This window comes from Bombus vancouverensis, chromosome 11 (assembly GCF_051014615.1).
Source record: "Bombus vancouverensis nearcticus chromosome 11, iyBomVanc1_principal, whole genome shotgun sequence".
Taxonomy (NCBI): Eukaryota; Metazoa; Arthropoda; class Insecta; order Hymenoptera; family Apidae; genus Bombus; species Bombus vancouverensis.
Window position 1 is genome coordinate 13,143,221 of NC_134921.1, and position 18,885 is coordinate 13,162,105.

At 36.4% G+C, this 18,885-nt stretch overlaps 3 protein-coding genes across 4 annotated transcripts; 2 read left to right on the forward strand and 1 right to left on the reverse strand.

Annotated features, from left to right (window-relative positions):
* Positions 1-204: 204 nt before the first annotated feature.
* Positions 205-9,133, forward strand: LOC117154834 (long-chain-fatty-acid--CoA ligase 1). Its single transcript, XM_033330178.2, has 8 exons — positions 205-339; positions 900-1,023; positions 1,219-1,555; positions 2,016-2,484; positions 5,653-5,943; positions 7,761-7,982; positions 8,151-8,468; positions 8,741-9,133. The coding sequence occupies exons 1-8, from the start codon at positions 265-267 to the stop codon at positions 8,876-8,878; spliced, it is 1,974 nt and encodes a 657-aa protein (XP_033186069.1). The 5' UTR covers positions 205-264; the 3' UTR covers positions 8,879-9,133.
* Vti1a (Vesicle transport through interaction with t-SNAREs 1a) lies at positions 8,990-11,090 on the reverse strand. The gene is made up of 4 exons (XM_076622853.1): positions 10,956-11,090; positions 10,765-10,823; positions 10,164-10,511; positions 8,990-10,047 (listed from the first exon to the last, which is right to left on the reverse strand). The coding sequence occupies exons 1-4, from the start codon at positions 11,047-11,049 to the stop codon at positions 9,889-9,891; spliced, it is 660 nt and encodes a 219-aa protein (XP_076478968.1). The 5' UTR covers positions 11,050-11,090; the 3' UTR covers positions 8,990-9,888.
* ergic53 (lectin, mannose binding protein ergic53) lies at positions 11,036-16,208 on the forward strand. Of its 2 annotated transcripts, none has more exons than XM_033330180.2 (11): positions 11,036-11,160; positions 12,132-12,340; positions 12,790-12,846; positions 13,071-13,341; positions 13,431-13,530; positions 13,608-13,719; positions 13,796-13,970; positions 14,039-14,235; positions 14,306-14,499; positions 14,568-14,773; positions 14,865-16,208. In XM_033330180.2, exons 1-11 carry the CDS (start codon positions 11,036-11,038, stop codon positions 14,899-14,901), a joined length of 1,683 nt encoding a protein of 560 aa, XP_033186071.1. In that variant the 3' UTR covers positions 14,902-16,208. The 2 variants fall into 2 exon arrangements, with proteins under 2 accessions (XP_033186071.1, XP_033186072.1); XM_033330181.2 differs by having other exon boundaries at positions 14,309-14,499.
* The last annotated feature ends 2,677 nt before the right edge of the window (positions 16,209-18,885 follow it).

The window sequence follows — 18,885 nt, forward strand, 5'->3', positions numbered from 1 at the left end:
TATGTGCGAGCTACTGATAGCAGCCGCTCCTCTCGGTGGAGCAGCAGCAGCAGTAGCACTTCTGACAAGCAAAGTGATTGAGAGGTGAGCTCCGACATTGAAGAGGTGGTGTCGATCCCGTGGCCTGTACGGGCCCTCGTCTCGTTTCAAGTGACCGTGCGTATCCCGGGCAAGATCTTCAGCTGAAAAGGAGCAGGACGTCGGCCCGTGGCCGCTCGTGCAGCGCGCTTTCTCTGTGCAGCGTTCATCGATCGTCTCGAGATTATGACGTCCAGTTGTTTCTCCCCTCCGCCTCTTCGACCACCGATCGACATCAGCGATCAGTCCGACACAGTCAAGGTGGAGTGTTTTCTTAGTTCTCCGATTCGATCGGTTCCCTGTTCAAACCGTCCCATTAACTTTCGTTCTTCACCATCTTCGGGACCACCTGACGGCATGCTAAGTTAGATCTTAGAAAATCGTGAACAGATAACCGCGATACAAAACCGTTTCTCCTGGTTTATCCCCTCAACAAATGGCCGATACGCATTAGGCCATAGAAGGTTCTGATGAAATCCACGGGCCAGCCTGTCCGATGTCGAAGCACGCGCGTGTGTAGGTGGGCAGACTTGTTGCACAAGCGACTTGGCGACGTCGAATCGTCGCAAAGGCGGTAGAAGAATGGTGGAAGGAAAAGCAGGAGAACGAAGCTCGAGCGACGGTCGCTTTCCATTGTAGGGGTTTCGTGATCTCGAGGGCGGGTCGATACTTGGACGTACCACCCCATTGCGTCTACGTGCCATGCAATATCCCCGTCGCACGACGTATCCGATATTCTTAGATTTGCACTTGGCATTCCGTTATATAACGATGAAAAACATACGTCGGATTTCACGTGCGCAAACGTGTGTGTTTTGCAGGGTACTGACCTGATCAAAGTGTCGAGGTTTTATAAGGACAGCAAGGAGGGAAAGTTCGTGAGCTTCTTGTACGAGGATACAAGGACTCTGTACGATGGTTTCCGCAAAGGCGCCAAGGAGTCCAGTAAGTTTGAACTCATCCCAGCTTGGTTTGCGAATCGTTAACACGCGAATGGTCTCGTTTTCGCGTCTATCTCGTCACACGGGACTACAATTTCGATAGACGCGTGACTTGACAAATTCTCATTTTCGTAAATACGCGCGACCTCTTCCGGACGTACGTGGTTATTATTCGTTAGCTGGTCTTCTTGACACACAGACAACGGACCCTGTCTTGGCTGGCGGGATGGACCAAACAAACCGTACCAGTGGCTACATTACAACGAGACCCTGCTCAGGGCGAAGAATTTCGGTTCTGGCTTAGTGTCTTTGGGGCTGATGCCAGGATCGCACGCACTCGTGGGTCTCTACAGTCAGAACTGTCCGGAATGGATCCTCGCCGAGCAGGCTTGCTACACGTACTCGTTGGTAGTAGTGCCTTTGTACGACACACTGGGCCCTGATGCCTGTGCCTTTATCATTAACCAGGCTGAGATCAATTTAGTCGTCTGCGAGAACGACAGCAAGTGCAATTTGCTGCTCGACAAGGCGCCGAGGTACGTGCCCTTTGTCGGAATTTGTTCGAGAAGCGTAATTTTATCGAACGTAAGCCTCTTGCGTTAAAAGAATCGAAGACGGAACGTTTCAACGTGTTTTCGACCAGACAGTGATACAAGTTACAATTCCGATCACTCGAGAGCGTGATAGTTGGGTTGTTGCAGTGGCAGTATGCCACGAATCGATATAAACGCATTTTTTACAGCATCGACGCGCGACACGATTTACAAATCTCGCGTGGTATCGCAAACAAATTTAAACGTTTCCGTGCAATGTCCTGAGACATCTTGGCACGCTAAACCAACGTGACTTTTTACCGCAATTTCGATTTAACGTAATAAACTAGACTAGATTTTCACGATCGATATAAAGTACATCCAGAAGTTCGTGCAAACAAAGCCGAATCTCGCTTATCCCCTGACTAGACTCGACCGATCGGATAACTGTCTTTCATTTCAGATGTCTAAGGAAAATGGTGGTGATAAAAGAGACGAAACAAGCGACGAACCAGAGGGCGAAGAACCGCGGCGTCGAGTTGTTCAAGTTCGAGGAAGTAGAACGTATCGGTGCCCAAAAAAATCATCCGGAAGTTCCGCCCAAGACGACGGATCTGTGCACCATATGCTATACGTCCGGGACCACGGGCAATCCGAAAGGCGTGATGTTGACGCATCAGAACGTGATGGCGAGTATAAGCGCGGTTTTGATACAATTAGGCGAGCACAGGCCCTCGTACAAGGATACGATGATCAGCTTTTTGCCCCTGGCACACATGTTGGAACGGTGCTGCGAGAACGGCATGTACATGGTGGGCGCGTCCGTGGGTTTCTACAGCGGTGACATCAAAAGGTTGCCCGAGGATATGAAAGCCTTGAGGCCTACCGTGATGCCAGCGGTGCCGAGACTGTTGAATCGAATGTACGACAAGGTGAGCACAACCACTTACGAAATTTACCCATTTCCCAATCACCTCGTACCTGTTTGTTTCCAACTTATTCTGCTACCACCTGACGCTGGTAAATATACACCGAATCCATTGTTTCTAGTTTTGTTCGCGCAATTTGCCACGAAACCAGCACGGTAATTACCGGTGTGGTTGAAATGGAAGTTGATTTTCGAAATAACCAATATTCAGATCGTTAGTGAAAAACGCGCACTTGCGCTTCGCCTTCGTAATTATATTCATAAATCAAACAAGTAAAAACAATTACGCAAATAAAACAGTGATTTAGTAACTTATAACTTAAAATATCCTGAGACAGGTGTAACTGTTCGAAGAAGAGATTAATTTATGTTTATTACTACTTACCACGAAACCTTGTGCCTCCCTTCTGATATTTCTTTTCCAAACGTTCGTAAAACACTTTTCCACGCACTTGGTCGAAAATAGCACTAAACGAAAAGTTCCGCTAGCCGTAAATACAATTATCTAAACAAAATACTTGACGCGGATGTGTTTAGAAAATTTCTATTCCGTGTTTACCATTTGGGTGGTAGTGGCGAGTGTTCAAGTGGTATTCTTGGCGATCAAAGTTACCGGAGAATCGAAAAAGATATTTTAGAGTGTGCTCATCGAGATGCAAGGACGGATAACCCGTAGGGCGTAGGAAATCGCGTCCCACGGAAGTCGTGGAATTCGTGACTCGTTCGTCTCCAACGAGTAGCGATTTACGAGTGAAGTGATATTTTTACCCTTGACGAAGGTGTCGGAGTGCAAGAATACGCGCTAAGTAATTTATTCCCGGACAATTTATCGGCAGACAAGATCGGTCATCTTGTGAAACGCTTAATGAATTTCCCCTTGTACCGGTGGCTAAAAATAGTTTGACGAATATCACGAGTCGCCTCGGCTACATTCGAGTTTGATGGACAGTTGCATTAGCGAAATTATCCAGATGTGTTTGTTTCGCGCGAATGTCTTCTACGTACACGTATCTCTGCTCACGGTCGAAATAATAAACCCTCTTTCCTTGTCTATTTTCAGATCGATGGACGATTAACGTATTCCATGTCGCGAGAAAATGTACTCGTTTTACGAGTGTCTTAAATCTTTGCGAAAAAAGCTGCGTTTTAGGAAATTTAGAATATACATATATTTGACGACTGGTATCGTAGCTATCCGAGATCATCGATGGTCTAGGAAAAATTTTTTGTTAAAAGATACATCGATTTATATTCCGTTTGCAACTACTTGGACGATTTATGGATATCCCTTCAGCTTCCGATTAATCAAACGGGATTAGCAAGTTTCGCTTTACATATTCTTTGACAGAAAGTGGTCTTTTAGTTGTAAATGTATGGTTCTTGGTCTATCGAGTATAAGTCTACGAGGATCAAGAGACTTATGAGAAACGTATGAATCAGCAGATAATATTTTAAATGATTCTTTCGTTTTAAACGATTCTTATTTAATGGTAAGCTTATTTTTTTAAAGTTTAGCATTCGATGATTTATGGAAACTTAAACATTGTTAGCAAAGATTTATTACCTTCGTTCACTTCCAAACATTACAAATCTTTTTGAAAACAAATTACGCCGGATAGGATCCTATTCGTCTCGTTGCTATTACGAATGAAATTAAAAGAGTTTCGATAACACAAGAATAATCGATTGCAGATTTTAATTCCATATATATTTTTCTAGGAAGATTTTTGCGCTTTAAAAACGAAAATATTTTCGCGATAGTACATCGACACGAAGTGCACACGTAAGAATATAAAGTCGCATTTTATTAAGGTCAATGTTACGTAATACATTTTGAGACAGTACTGGCAGAACCAGATCGAGGATGACAGGGATAGCGCGACGAAACAGGTGGAGAGGCAGTTCCATCTTCTACCGTGACCCTGATATCCCGAATGAATGGAATTCGTGCATTTTATGCTTTCATAATAAATCTACGTATCAAATTCGCGATGTGAATGAATATGTACACATATTTTCTCTCGTTTCACAAATTCGATGAAATCGAAATACAATAATAATAATTGGAGCAAGAATGGATATAAAATTTAGCACAAAATTTCTCGAATATTAGATTCAGCAAAAATCCGCTACCGCTACGATTAATACCAGACTTGACAGTTGACACAGCGATACAGCCTATTAACGAGAATTTATAAAGACATCGCAATTTTCTTATTTATCTTTCAACGAGATAATTTTAATATCTAGTATAAAGATTACTGCTTTCGACACGTTCGTAACACGTAATCCGTGCAAAAACGCATAACTCTATTCTGTTCTTGAATGTGCTACGCGCGAATATATTCGCAAAAATAGCCAGATGGCATGATTTTACTTAGAGCCGTAAATTAATGCAACACTTGAAAGTGCACTTTATCGACTAGCATAGGCTCGATGTTTTCCTCTGATTCCAAAGAACGACGATGACAGTTGTATAGAAAATACGTTGATTATTCAATATTATATTAATCAAATTTTATTTATTTATTTATTAGAATATTATTCGAATTACCATATGGAACCATATGGAACGGAAACACAGATGTAAAATCTATATAAAGCTCCTATACTCCATAAATCTCCTATTACACAAAACTGACAAACTACCCAAACGAGCATTCTGAAGGCGTATCATCGCGCGATCACGTAACTCATCGATGCCAGTAAACAGCTTTTCTTCAAGGAAATCGTCCACTCACGCACAGTTAAGATTCAAAAATAAATATTTCGAAAGTAGGTTTGGAATAAACCGTAACAACCGTACAAGCCAGAAATTGAACTCCCTGGTAAACAAGTCTGTCTCATTAGTACAGAGACATCAAAAAGATCGATTCTCCATCTCTAACGTTTCGAGCAAACTCCTCGAATTTCAGAGCTGACAGCTCTAGAAAGACGATTTCTATGCTCGACTGTTCCGACATGGAAAAGCGAGAGATCTCGTTTCACTTTAAGAACGTGTCGATCGAGCATCATCTAAAATTTCTTTTCGGGTATATAAATGGAGCTCTATTGTAACTCGTTCACCCGCCGGTTGCCAGTGTTCTTCGCGAAAACAGTCCACCACCAAGCTGGATCGCTCGATCAACCACGTTAAATATAGCAGGCATAGTCACCAATCGGCATTTTGCAGGTCCAAACTGAACTTCAGAGTTCGTGCTTGAAGAGGCTGGTATTTAGCCTGGGTATGCGGGCGAAGGAGGCAGAGATCAAGAAAGGGATCATCAGGAACAACAGCGTGTGGGACAAGCTGGCCTTCGCGAAGATCAAGGAATCGACAGGAGGCAGGTTGAGGCTGATGGTCGTTGGATCTGCTCCATTAGCGGGCAACGTTCTCACCTTCACCAGATGCGCTCTCGGCTGTATAGTCGTCGAGGGATATGGTCAGACCGAGTGCGGTGCACCGATCACTCTTACCGTCCAGGTTAGAATGGTTCAAGCGCTAATCACTGGGCTGTAAATGTTTATACGTCCTTAAGTGTATCGCACAAATTTCGCTTTAAGTTTTCCATATTTTTTTTTTTTTTACTTGATTAATTCGTGCGTTAAGCGATCGATCATTGATCGGTGTTAATGGTACTAGACACTCGGCGCTTAACACCCGCTAAAGAAACAATTAATTTCTATGTTTCGCTCTAACAAGAGATTAATTAGTTAATTACTTGGGTAGCTCGCGGAACGTGAAACAGAAATTTAGATAAATGTATCATTTGACTCGACGTAAACAAGATAATTCAGACTAACAGTTAACAAGAAGTTAATTTTAACGCCAGTAATTTTTTATGGTACCATTATTTGAATCTACGATTCGTCTTATCGTGAAAAGTATTAATTTGTTAAATCGGAAACCTTTTTAAACGATATGTAATTAGTTCTCTTCCTTCCGATTCCACGTGTTGCACATAGCTGAACGTGTCAATCGAAGACACGCAGTTACCTCGAAGTACGTTTGTCGTTTAACCGTTTCTTACTCGAGTAATACTATACGTATACATGTAGTGAATGGAATGCAATGAGGGGAATAAACGGGGTACGTTAACAGACGTTTCAACTCGAAACGGATACATAGCCGTATCTCTACGGCGAAAGAGCCGGTCAATAAATGCTCCGTAAATAAATCGCTCGTGCACTCGCTGACCTTATAAATCGCGGGTTACAGATTTCAGCCAACTAGAAAAGCAAGCCATTTTGTGTTAAAAAAATAAATTATCCGAAAGTTATCGTCAATTTAAAATACGATGTTTACGCAAAGGATTCGTGCAGCGTTTGATTTGCGAATAATAAATAATAATTTAATTTCGATGGAAAATTCGCTTGTTAAAACTGATTTTTTCTCTTGGTTGGAATTGATAGCCTCTGAGTGGAGACAAGTCGAGAAAACAATGGTGAACACGCGATGAGATCGTTCGATTTCGATCGAGTTTAATCGAACAACGATCAAGTGACACGCGTGGTCACTATTCTTGGCATATTTACAGGTATCGATGTATTATACGTGGCTAGACGAAACCAGCTATTATTTATACGCGGGCATAGGTATATTCTTGTCGGGCAGACCGGCGAGAAAAAAATGTTGCAACCACGCGCCAAAGCACGTGGTAAATCACGTCACTTGGTAAATCATCACGATCGACCGTGTAAATATATATGTATGCATACGCGTCTACAACTACTGTCAAATATTCTATCACTCTGTACAAAGTCATTATGGTCTAAATTACGTTAAAAAGAGAACATTTGTAAAATACTCGGCGTACTACGGTACACGGCGTAATGCCGAGTGATGGCATAGAATAAATAATTGCCCAGCTCGCGATAACAAATAGCCGTTTTGTGTAAAATATGGTTTTACTATGTATCGTAACTGACATTCCGTTATAACGAACAGTTCGATGTAAATTATATAAGTTAGATAAGATATTCGTAATTTATAATTTCTACTTCAGTGTTTAAACTGATAACTGGTAGACTTATTGTTGCAATCGTACAAAAATACCAAATTTACATATTTCTCGTACGTATGTTGATTTGCAGATTTATTCGATTTACATAGCACGTTACACAGCAGCTTAACAATATTTGCAGCGAATGTTTCAAGTAATTACGAAGCATTTGCCCGAATGAATTATCAGTTTAAAAACGTACAATGTTAAAAATACGATTAAAGAATTAGCTAAAAATGTTTTCGATATCTAATAGCGAGAATCTGAATTTATCTACCTTTATGCGTTATTATTATAGGGCGATCATGTACCAGAGCATGTAGGTCCACCAGTCCCTTGTTGCTGCATTAAATTGGTGGACGTTCCGGAAATGGAATACTTTGCGAAGAAGAATCAAGGCGAAGTGTGCGTAAAAGGAACCAACGTTTTCGTAGGGTACTTCAAGGATCCCGAAAGAACCGCTCAAGTTATCGATGAATTCGGCTGGCATCATACCGGTGACGTTGGCATGTGGTTACCTGTAAGAGGAAACGATATAATTAAACATATTTCTTATGATACATCTGGTTCAACGCAAGTCCGAATTAATTTTTTGTTACAAACAGAATATTACTACTATTATACTTTTATTACTATTTCGATATTTTCTATTTGAATTAATCAAATTAATACGATTCTTTCTTTCTAGAACGGAACACTTAAAATAATCGATCGAAGGAAACACACCTTCAAGCTTTCGCAAGGAGAGTACATAGTTCCAGAGAAAATCGAGAATATTTATTTACGCAGTCAATATGTTCATCAAGTGTTCCTCCACGGGGAATCCCTAAAATCTTGCGTTGTAGGAATAGTAATACCACACGTGGATGTTGTAAAATGTTGGGCGGTGGAGAACGGTATACCAGGTACACTCAGCGTATTATGTGCTAATCCGCAAGTCAAACAGTTGATCATGGACGACATGCTTTCGTGGGGAAAAGAAGCCGGTCTCAAATCTTTCGAACAGGTGGGAAAAATCTGCCAATATTTTTACTTAAAAAATTAATTTGCTTTCATTTGTTTACGCGCATAAAGGAAAACAAAAAAGCAAAGTCTTTTTTATCGACGTAACAATTAAAAATATTTTTCGACTAAAGTATCCAAGACCTTTAAACGCACCGCTCACGTAACGTTTAAAGGATAAAAATTTTACTGTAAAGTGAAATAATTTCGAAGTAACTTCTATCATTGACGCAGTTTGAAAGTTATATACAATACTATCATTTCTGTTTATATCAGGTGAAAGACATTTATTTACATCCGGATCCGTTCTCCGTACAAAATGGCCTTCTTACACCAACATTGAAAATGAAACGACCTCAGTTGAAAGACTACTTCAAACCGCAGATAGAAGATCTCTATCGACATTTGGACTGATTAGACTGAGCATTGTCTTTGATTCTGTTTTCTTTAGCATCGAGAACAGCAACGCGAAAAATCGAGACACGTTTGCGTCGCATTCATAGAGAAATCACTTCCGCCATCGAATATTTGTTACCCCGCGATACTTTATTATATCATTTTCTTCACAATTACATAGAGGCGCAAAAAAAAAAAAAAGCAGAAGAAAAGCACCGTTTAGGCTATTTAGATAATCGATAACATTATAATAAAATGTGTTATTATTAGGTGCGTCTCGTTTTCTCTTGACTATAGTCATCCTTTGATATTTGTCGCGTGTATTTACAGATTTCTTCGTCTCCCTATTCCTGTATTTTGATACAAATTATTACCGCCTTTATGACACACTTAACGGTACATTATAGATGTATATTTTTATCGATAACAATAGTCAAATGAATTCTGAATTATGATCTAGTACAAAGTAGGATATTTAAAAACGAATAATCATTTATTACCGTAAAATGCAATCGGGTATATGTGCAATGTGTAAAACGAACTTGAGATTAATGTAATAAATAGATTGCAAAACCGGACAACTTAAAAACGTACTACAAGATGATTCTAAATACATGGGAACATTTTAATAAATTCCGTTTCTGTGAACAATGTTCACATATGGCGCTGGACAGATTAACTTTTTATAATTATTAATAATACATTAGAACTTTTCTCTCACTGTTTGACGTAATTCTGTCATATTTAAGCGTTTCTTCTTGTGTGGTAACATTAAATATATATTGAATCCATACGGAACTGTGATTAACATTAGTGAGCATAGAAGGCTTAAATCATAATGATACTAAATGCTCCAAATGAGTGAAAAGATCAATGAAAGGATGATATATAACATTCCTTCGTGTGTAATTTAATAATCCCCTAACAAACATTGTATTCAATAATCATAATACCTGAAATTGAGTGAATATTAAATATGGCTTCTGAACCAATATCTCCCGACCAAAACGTTCGTTCTACTTTCATCTTTAGCTTTTAGATTTAAAGCTATAGTACATGACAATACAAGCAACAATTATAAGCGTTAATCCCACTACTGCTAAAATAATTCTTTGTTGAAGACTTCTAAACATCATTCCCGAGAGTAAACGTGAACCACGACCTAGCTCTGCATCCGTATCTCGTAACTAGAACAAATAAATTATATTATCGTATTAATAATAACATTGTAACAGTAACAAATTTATATATATGTATGTATATTTATATAATATATACATATAAGATCAAACTAATATCTTACCCTTGCTCTTCCTTTTTGAATCGTCTCTCTTTGCTCGTGCAGTTCCTTCAATACTTGAGAACCAATTTCTTCTGTTTCTAATACCATTCGATATCCATTCTGTAAAGTTCTACCCGTGCGGTCTATTTGTTCCGAGGTATCTAATAATCTTTTTTTCTGGTCCTCTGTAATATTATTCTCCCATGAATCTTCCCTGCTTATTTCAATACTTTCATCCTTTGCCTTTTTGGCTGATTGAAATTCTTGTGTCAATCGTTTTAATTCTGCCCTATGACTCTCTACTCGACCGCGCAAGCGATCACGTGCTGCACCATTCACCCCACGAACCTCCAATTCCATTTGCTCGAGCTACAGGTCAAACATAAGAACAACAGAAACTATCAAAACTTTATATAGTTATTCGGTCTTTGATTAAATACTGTCGTTAAAATATATGATCCTTTCATTCTACTTATTTTCATATGCAAAATAAAAATGAAAAATCAATTTCATTCTAACCCTAAAACTGAAAATATAAACTTTCGGCATTTTTTAGCAAATTGAAACTTTGATATATTAGAATGATTTTAAAATAGAAAACAAAATAAATATTTCATTTTACCAGTTCTTGAGCCTCTTCGATCTGCCTATCCACATCTTGAATGGACAGCCTTTTCTCATCTGTAAATTACGTCACGTGTATCGATTATTGTTGTTTAATAATGCCAGAGGATAGACAGTGTTCGCTTTAAAAACAACGATTTGTGCCCCACAATAAGAGCACCACTATGATTCTGTTTTGATCGTACTTACTGCCGCTTTGTGTTCTTATTCTACCAATTTTTGCAGTAATGTCAGCTGTCAAAACGGCGTATTGTTGCTCATAGTTGTCAATGAGCGACGCCATCTTGAACGTATTTCCATTGGAGACGGATATATGGAAAAGAGGACGTTCACTATTAGAGATTACACATCGAATAACTGGTAACAGCTGCGTTCTGAAATCAGCTGAGAAAATGTATGTATTTGGCTTTGTATTCCCTATCATTCTCTACATGGAAAAAAATAGATATGTACATATTAAAAGTTACATAAATAGCTGATTTTTGTATCATATCGTATCATATATTGTATCGACCTTTTTGCTTAAACAGAAAATAGAAACAATAAAATAATCATATGAAATATTAATATGCTTTAGTTTTTTATATACTTACATATACTCCAATATATTTGAAAGATTTGTAAATTATACGTTTGTGTCTGCATGAACTATTTACATACATATTTGAAACAAGCTTGTTAATATTCGTAGGGATTATATTTTCTCTCTGGTATTGTACATATTGAAGTTTGTAAAATTTAAAGATACGATCGAATACAAGGATAAGCAAATTTTATCAGCGATACATCAGCGATTTCGAAACTTTCGCTTTATCAGCAACAATGATATAACAGTTTTATTTTTACATAATTAAATATGTGCAATAAGAATACTAAAAATATATATGTACTTAACACATTTAGTAAAAAATTCCTCAATGTATATGCTATTTTGTACTGTCTAAAGGATCTATAGTTGAATCATATATCGTCACAGAGTTTTATCAATAATTTTTAAAACTGTTTACTCTGCAAAAGCTGCATTCGTGCAATTCTAGATGAATGACGTTCATTGATAAATTCCTTATTCATTGTTAAATCTACCGGACACTTGATTCATTATAACGCCATGTTTCTCTATGACACGTCCTCAAACAACAGAGAAACATAAGGCTCATGGTAGGAAACTAATAAACTTCTATGTGATCCTTTTACCAAGTCGAATATCATAAGAAAATAAAAAGTTATAATAGCAGTAAAATAATACAACAGTAGTGGAGGGTGAAGTCTTCGAAATATGGCTACAAAATTGACACGTCATTGGTAATACACCAATCAAAAGAAGAATTCATAGAGAGTACTACCAATCGTTTTAACTGGTTGCAGAGTCGACTACGGTCAATCTACTTTCGATTCAACAGTCGAAATGAAGATGGCCGCCGAGGTGAGGTGGCTTTTAATTTTTCATGTATTTTGTGTAATTTATGCGGTTCTCGGTGAGACACCCCATCGAAAATTCGAATATAAATACTCGTTTAAGCCACCGTATCTCGCACAAAAAGATGGGAGCGTGCCTTTTTGGGAATACGGAGGAAGTAAGTAAAGTATCAACCTAACCAATTACGCGTGTTATAAAATACTGCCGTATGTTCTTTTCTTATAGTCGGCTTTTTGATTATTTAAATGGAAAACGCTATTATTTTGTTTAGAAATTCCAATTTTAAGTGAATTTCATGCTCTTGAATGAATTTATGCATTAAAATGATGATATTCACTTGGTAAAATTTGATGAAATTTCAACAATCACAACACATGTACATGTTGTTATTTACACTTGAAATACTAATTTAGTTTATTCTAAACATTTAAACACAGGTAATTGTTCGAAATATGTTTTTATACGTAGGAATTCAATTTTATAATTCAATGTTATGATATATAGAAGTTTATTATCATATCCATGAACTTATGGTACATCATATATTGTTTTATAAGTAATTTTTTGTTGTTCTATCATTTACAACAAATATCATCTTTATTTCAGATGCAATTGCTAGCGCAGAAAACGTTAGAGTTGCTCCATCGTTGAGAAGCCAGAAAGGTATGTGAAAAATTGATTTTATTAACTTCTATTTTTAATTTTCTTAAATCATAATAAAGATTATTTCTTAATGCAAATAAAGATATTTTAAACTGCCACTTGGTAGTTATTATATGACATCCAATATTATTATATCGGGCATATGGTCAATAGAAGTTAACATAATATAATCCTTTTATATTAATAAAAAGTGGTATAATATTTGAATTTAAAATAATATTTAGGTGCGATATGGGTGAAACAGCCTGTTACCTTTAATTGGTGGGAAGTTGAATTAATATTCAGAATAACAGGAAGGGGAAGAATTGGAGCGGATGGTTTAGCCTTTTGGTACACTGCTGAAAAGGGTGCTTATAATGGCACTGTCTTTGGTAGTTCTGATCAATGGAAAGGTCTTGGAATTTTTTTCGACTCCTTTGACAATGACAATAAACACAACAACCCTTACATCATGGCAGTCCTCAATGATGGCACAGAAAGCTTTGATCATACTAAGTGAATTGCATTTCTTATTATATTTTTTAGTGTTTTTAGTGTTAATTAATATTTTCAATGAATGATTCTTTACCTTGATTTTAATATAGCGATGGTACAACACAGCTATCTGCTGGTTGCTTAAGAGATTTTCGTAATAAGCCATTTGCCACAAGAGCAAAAATTGAATATTATGAGAACATTCTAACAGTAAGTGTATTTATAAATTTATATCTATTCTTATTTGCTATTGTACTTGTCATATAATTTTTAATGCTTAATTAAAGGTGCTATTCCATAATGGTATGACAAACAATGAACAAGATTATGAAATATGTTTCCGAGTTGAAAATGTTGTTCTACCAAAAGGAGGGTACTTTGGTGTCTCTGCTGCTACTGGTACTTATTATAAGAAGAATATCAAGTTAATCTTTATTTCAATATAATTACAATTTTCTATAATGTTTCATTTAAGGTGGTTTGGCCGATGACCATGATGTTTCACATTTCTTAACACATTCTCTATTTCTTACTGGTCAGATGAGGACTGAGGAGCATAAAGTATCTCTTGAGCTTGAACAACAAAAGCTTAGTCAGGAGTATATGGATTACCAGAAAAAATTGGAACAACAGAAAGAAGAGTATAGGAGGTAAAGAACATTACACAAGCATATTTCAAGTATAAGGTGTGTTTTCACAAAATAATTTAATTCGACAGAGATCATCCAAACGAACATCGTGAGAAAGAGGAATTTGTAGAATATTTTGAAACTGATAATCAAAGAGAATTGCGACAAATTTTCTCTGGTCAAAGTCAAATGTTCGATGCGCTGCGCGAACTTAATAGGAAACTCGACGAAATAGTTGGAAGACAAGAGCGATCTTTAAGTTTAATATCCCAACTTCAAGTTGGTGGTAAGGTCTTGTTGAATTATCGATAATTAAACATAAATGTAAATAGGAAATTTAGCAACTATAAAATAAGTAGGTGTGCAAGCGGGAGGCCAACCAGGACAAATACAGCTTATTGATACGATTCGCCGACAAGAAGTCGATACTGTATTAAATAATCAAAAAAATATAATAAGTACAGCAAAACAAATAGAATCCTATATAAATGAGGTGCATTCCAAGACTGATCTTATTCTTAATAATCAGGCTCGAAGTCCTACCGCTCAGGTGTTTATTAACATTTAATTTTGATAGTTTTCCAGTAATATTTTCAACTAAAAATGAATATTATATAGGTGCAGCCGATGGGATACGATTATCATTCACTTATTTCGGAAATGCGAGATGGACTTAATACATTAAAAAGAGATATTACGCAAATAAGCACTAAAGTAAACAATGGTGGAACAGATTGTCCAACAACGAGCTGTTTAACAACAACGATGTTCTTACTTTTTGTGGCAGTTCAGATGATAATTTTACTAGCGTACAGCATGTACCGGTAAATATTTGCTTTATTTTAAATATTTACTTTGTCTTACATAGATGATGTAGCCATATTTATCGAACTTAAATCATCTTTTTGTTTGCAGAGACAACAAAGAAGCACAGGCGAAGAAGTTGTACTAATGCTTGTTTTCAATCCTACAGTACAGAAGTAAGGGTATAAAGATAAATTTCTACCTTTGCGTACTGATTTAATATTTTTATCACTTGTTAATCGTATTCGTAAAACGTGCATTTTTGCTGAACATTTGTACAATAAACACATTCTTCATCCACGATAGACCTAACGTGATATGATAAGGAGCAGTCAATGCTCCTAAAGTATGATAAAAAAGAAATCATTAATTATGCTCAGCTTGGTATAATTCAGTCATTTTGAATATAATTCTCAACGCGTCATATGTTTCTTGTCATTGTAAACCATAGACATAGATATATATAAAGTGGCAGAAAGTAGACGCGAAATTGAGGTAAATAATTTAATATCTCATCGATATTCAGTGATCTTCGAATGTGACAAATTTTGTTGTGTTTAGACGGTTGTGTACGATATATATTCTTTTATCGTCGTTCATTAGAAATACTTTGTGTTATGTGCACATTTTTTTTTAACTAGTTTTCTTTAAAAAATAATTGTTTTTTTACATATTGATTTATCGTAACGTTAAAAAACGTATAAATGTTTATATACAAATTTCGAAAATTGGCATATCGAATAACGGAAGCTGAGACAATTTTTTCCCCAAGAAGTCCAATGATTCTTATTATATTACTTATGATATTTGTCGATCTGGTACTACATTCCCCTAGGCGATCGAGCGTGTAGGTAAGTTTCACGTTTCTAACGTGTCAGATACTTAAAATTAAAAATAAGAAACCCGTAATATGGCTCTATCGAATTCAAAGTAAAAAGGCAGAGTGGGAAAGCGACGTCGAACAATCACTACGCCCCCGAAGCTCTATTATAAGAAAAGTTTTTATTAATCGAATACGTACTTTGTAAGTGTATATGGTGTATCGAGTAGAAGCGTAGAGAAAAACAAACTCGAATTATCCGCAAACTCGGTATTCTTGTCAACCTTATTGCATTTGTAAAAGTTTATCGAAGATTGTAAATGTATAATGAAATATATCTGATAATAAAATTACTAATCGAAAAAATATGATTTGAAGTTTAATGAACGAGTTGAACTTCAAAGAAACTTGCACGAGACTGCGATTATTTGAAAGCTAATTGTAAGTGATATATCGATCAGCCATAATCCTCGAAACGATTGAAGCGATCGATCGAAATCTGATGTAACGAGTAATGTAATAAATTGCACAACGGTTTTGCTGAGTCTTTTTATCAATTTTTGAAGAATTGGATATGGGTATGTGATTATTCTGTAAAGTTTTAAAACATACATTATATGTTAAACTTTATCAAATGTCTTTTGTACAAATAGTTGCATTTTTATTTCCTTTACAAATAAAATATAATTTTCTTTCGTACTATATAGCTCCCTGATGAAACGGTATAGGAAACCAGATAAAAAGTGAAATATTAAGAGGCGTAAATTAAAGTATCATGGTTATAACCTATAACGTAACAACGAAACAGAAAAACGGTGAGGCTTCATAACTAATTAATAAAGCTTTTAGCAAAATTTAAAAAATTACCTATTAAATAAAACTGTTATTTAAATAGAATTGTCCAGCTCTGTTTATCAGCTTAAAGCTATTTGATTACTAATTTTATTGATTTCGCTAAGGATTATTCCATTTATCAGGCACTTATGCCTAAAGAAATATTTGTTTAACGTTGTATATCACAAAGTAATATTTTTTAAAATTAACATTCTTATGGAACAACAAATTTATTAATTCGGTATCAAAAATTCGCACATACAACAACATAAGTTTCACGATAGAATACATTCAAATGCATAATATTAATTTTGTAGCTTTTTATATTGAGATAGTTTTCATTAAGTTTCTAATTTAGTTATACATTATTTAATTCAGTGTTTCTTTTCTTATCAGTGGTTCCCAAACTTTCTTTAATCACAGCGTACTTTAGAAAATGTATAAATATTTTGATCCACTTTGTTTATAGATCGTAAAATTTACTCGGAAGAGGTATTTATATGTATCAAGACTGGAGTAAATTAGAGATGTGTAATACAATTAAAAATACTGAAAAATCGTAGATAAGTACTTAGTCTAGCGGCGGCGGCGCACCCTGTGGGAACCACTGTCATAGACAGAGTTCTTCTTCGAATTTGCTTCTTCGAATTTATAACGCAATGACAGAATTTTAAAAGTTTCAGTAGCCAAGTCACATAAATTCTAGATTACGAAACTTGTGATTTATAGGTTCGAATATTCTATCTTTTATTCATTCGCGAACACTCAAACACTTTGTAACAATCAGTGTCAAACGAGGCGAAAGAGAGAAAACGCGTCGTGGTTAAATTTTGCGAATGATTCAATGAAAGTTGAAACGATGCTTTTGGAAAGAGAAACTGACGCTTATTTGCAATGAGATAAGTACGCTGTCTTCATATGGCTGAAAAAATGATACTATTTTATCTTTTTTATAACGGATATTTCAACTTATATATGCAACGCTGTGCTCGATAAAAATGTTCACGTAAGATACGTGAGATAAGATACAGACGTACGGACGTTGTTTATATTCGTAAATATTGTATGCAAATCTAGAAATTTGACACGTCTTTTAACAGATATAATTGAAATGCAAAGCGAATAAGCAGTACCAGAAGTCGAGGATACAACACGTTAGATCAGAATATACGATATTATATCTCTTTATCATTGCGCAAGCCAGATGTGAAAATGAATAAGCGGTTCTAGAAACTGATAATAGATAATTGTTATATTTTGTTTAAATTTTCATAGATAAGTTTCATTTTTGACTAACGACAATACCTTGAAATACGAAGAAGTACGTACCAAATTCAGTTACCCAATATTTTGCCACATCTTCCGTATACGAAGAAGAACCAATGACGTATCTTCTTCTACGGACTATTTCGACTATAAAAAAAAAAAAGGAAAAAAGCAAAAGAAGCTCATCGAGACGTGGAGGTACTCGTAGATGCTGGGCGTTCGAGAAAACGCGGTAAGGGGTGAGGTAAAAATTGGAAATTCGCTGTATTTCACTCGGATCGTCCATTTCTGGGAATGTTTCACCCTGATACGGTGTACCAGCCCCTTTGGTGAAAATGTGACCAATAAGAACGGTTATCTAGTGGCGCAGAATCCGCAGAATTCAACCCTTGTTGCGGCCAACAGTCTCGATTGGTGCGGTACGATCCAATCGCACGCTAGCCGATATTGATCTGCTTGAACGGGGGTTGAATTGTTGAAACTTTTTTATTGGCAAAGTTGTAAAGTGTTTTATGGCTGACGGGGAAACTGGCGGCGGCGGTGTTATGCGATGACCATGAGTTATTAAAATTGTCGAGGACGCTTCGATGCTTTTGCGAATTAATGGAGAGGATTCGCTGAAATGACCAACGGAATGGTTATTATAATTTTCTATTTTGGAGCTTTTGGTAAATTTCTTTCTCCCTATTATGTTATTCGTTGCCAAATTTGCCATTTGATTTAAATTTGAACTCTTCCCTAGGTTATGCAAAATTGAAATATAGTTACAACCACCAAGGTTTCCACAAGCATGTTTCTTAATACAGATATAACTAAATTGGAAAATGTGATTCAGAATTTCAAATGTTCTTTGAAAATATCGTCTCGTCGAATGTCAGATGCAGATTGTTGTCATAACGAAATGGATATTCATTGGGAAGGCGAAAGATGAAAAAACAGCCTCTCTTAAAATAACAGTTTAGAGAAAAATCATCGCCACTTTACTGTGTAAGCAAAAGTTACCCCCGTTGCGATATAATGGCGTGTCGCACTCGATAGTATGACAAACTCTGCAAAAAATGCATAGGGGAGAATGAAAATATGTCAGGCATTTATAAACTTAAATTTATTTTCTATGGAGAAGATACGAATAGATTTGGCTTGATGCGCATGACGATGTTATGTTTTTATTTTCCGAATATCGGTCGAATATCTTAAATCGGATATGAACAT

Bases quoted from the DNA above. Each gene is read 5' to 3' on its own strand.
- Vti1a (XM_076622853.1), bottom strand. From the start codon at position 11,049: ATGGCGTCGCTCATTGACAACTATGAGCAACAATACGCCGTTTTGACA. The intron at 10,824-10,955 runs GTAAGTACGATC...CGTAATTTACAG, and splicing joins AATAAGAACACAAAGCGGCA to ATGAGAAAAGGCTGTCCATT. The intron at 10,512-10,764 runs GTAAAATGAAAT...TTTGACCTGTAG, and splicing joins TCGAAGAGGCTCAAGAACTG to CTCGAGCAAATGGAATTGGA.
- ergic53 (XM_033330180.2), top strand. From the start codon at position 11,036: ATGAGCGACGCCATCTTGAACGTATTTCCATTGGAGACGGATATATGG. The intron at 12,341-12,789 runs GTAAGTAAAGTA...TCTTTATTTCAG, and splicing joins TTTTTGGGAATACGGAGGAA to ATGCAATTGCTAGCGCAGAA. The intron at 14,500-14,567 runs GTGTTTATTAAC...AATATTATATAG, and splicing joins CTCGAAGTCCTACCGCTCAG to GTGCAGCCGATGGGATACGA.
- LOC117154834 (XM_033330178.2), top strand. From the start codon at position 265: ATGACGTCCAGTTGTTTCTCCCCTCCGCCTCTTCGACCACCGATCGAC. The intron at 1,024-1,218 runs GTAAGTTTGAAC...CTTGACACACAG, and splicing joins CAAAGGCGCCAAGGAGTCCA to ACAACGGACCCTGTCTTGGC. The intron at 7,983-8,150 runs GTAAGAGGAAAC...CTTTCTTTCTAG, and splicing joins ACGTTGGCATGTGGTTACCT to AACGGAACACTTAAAATAAT.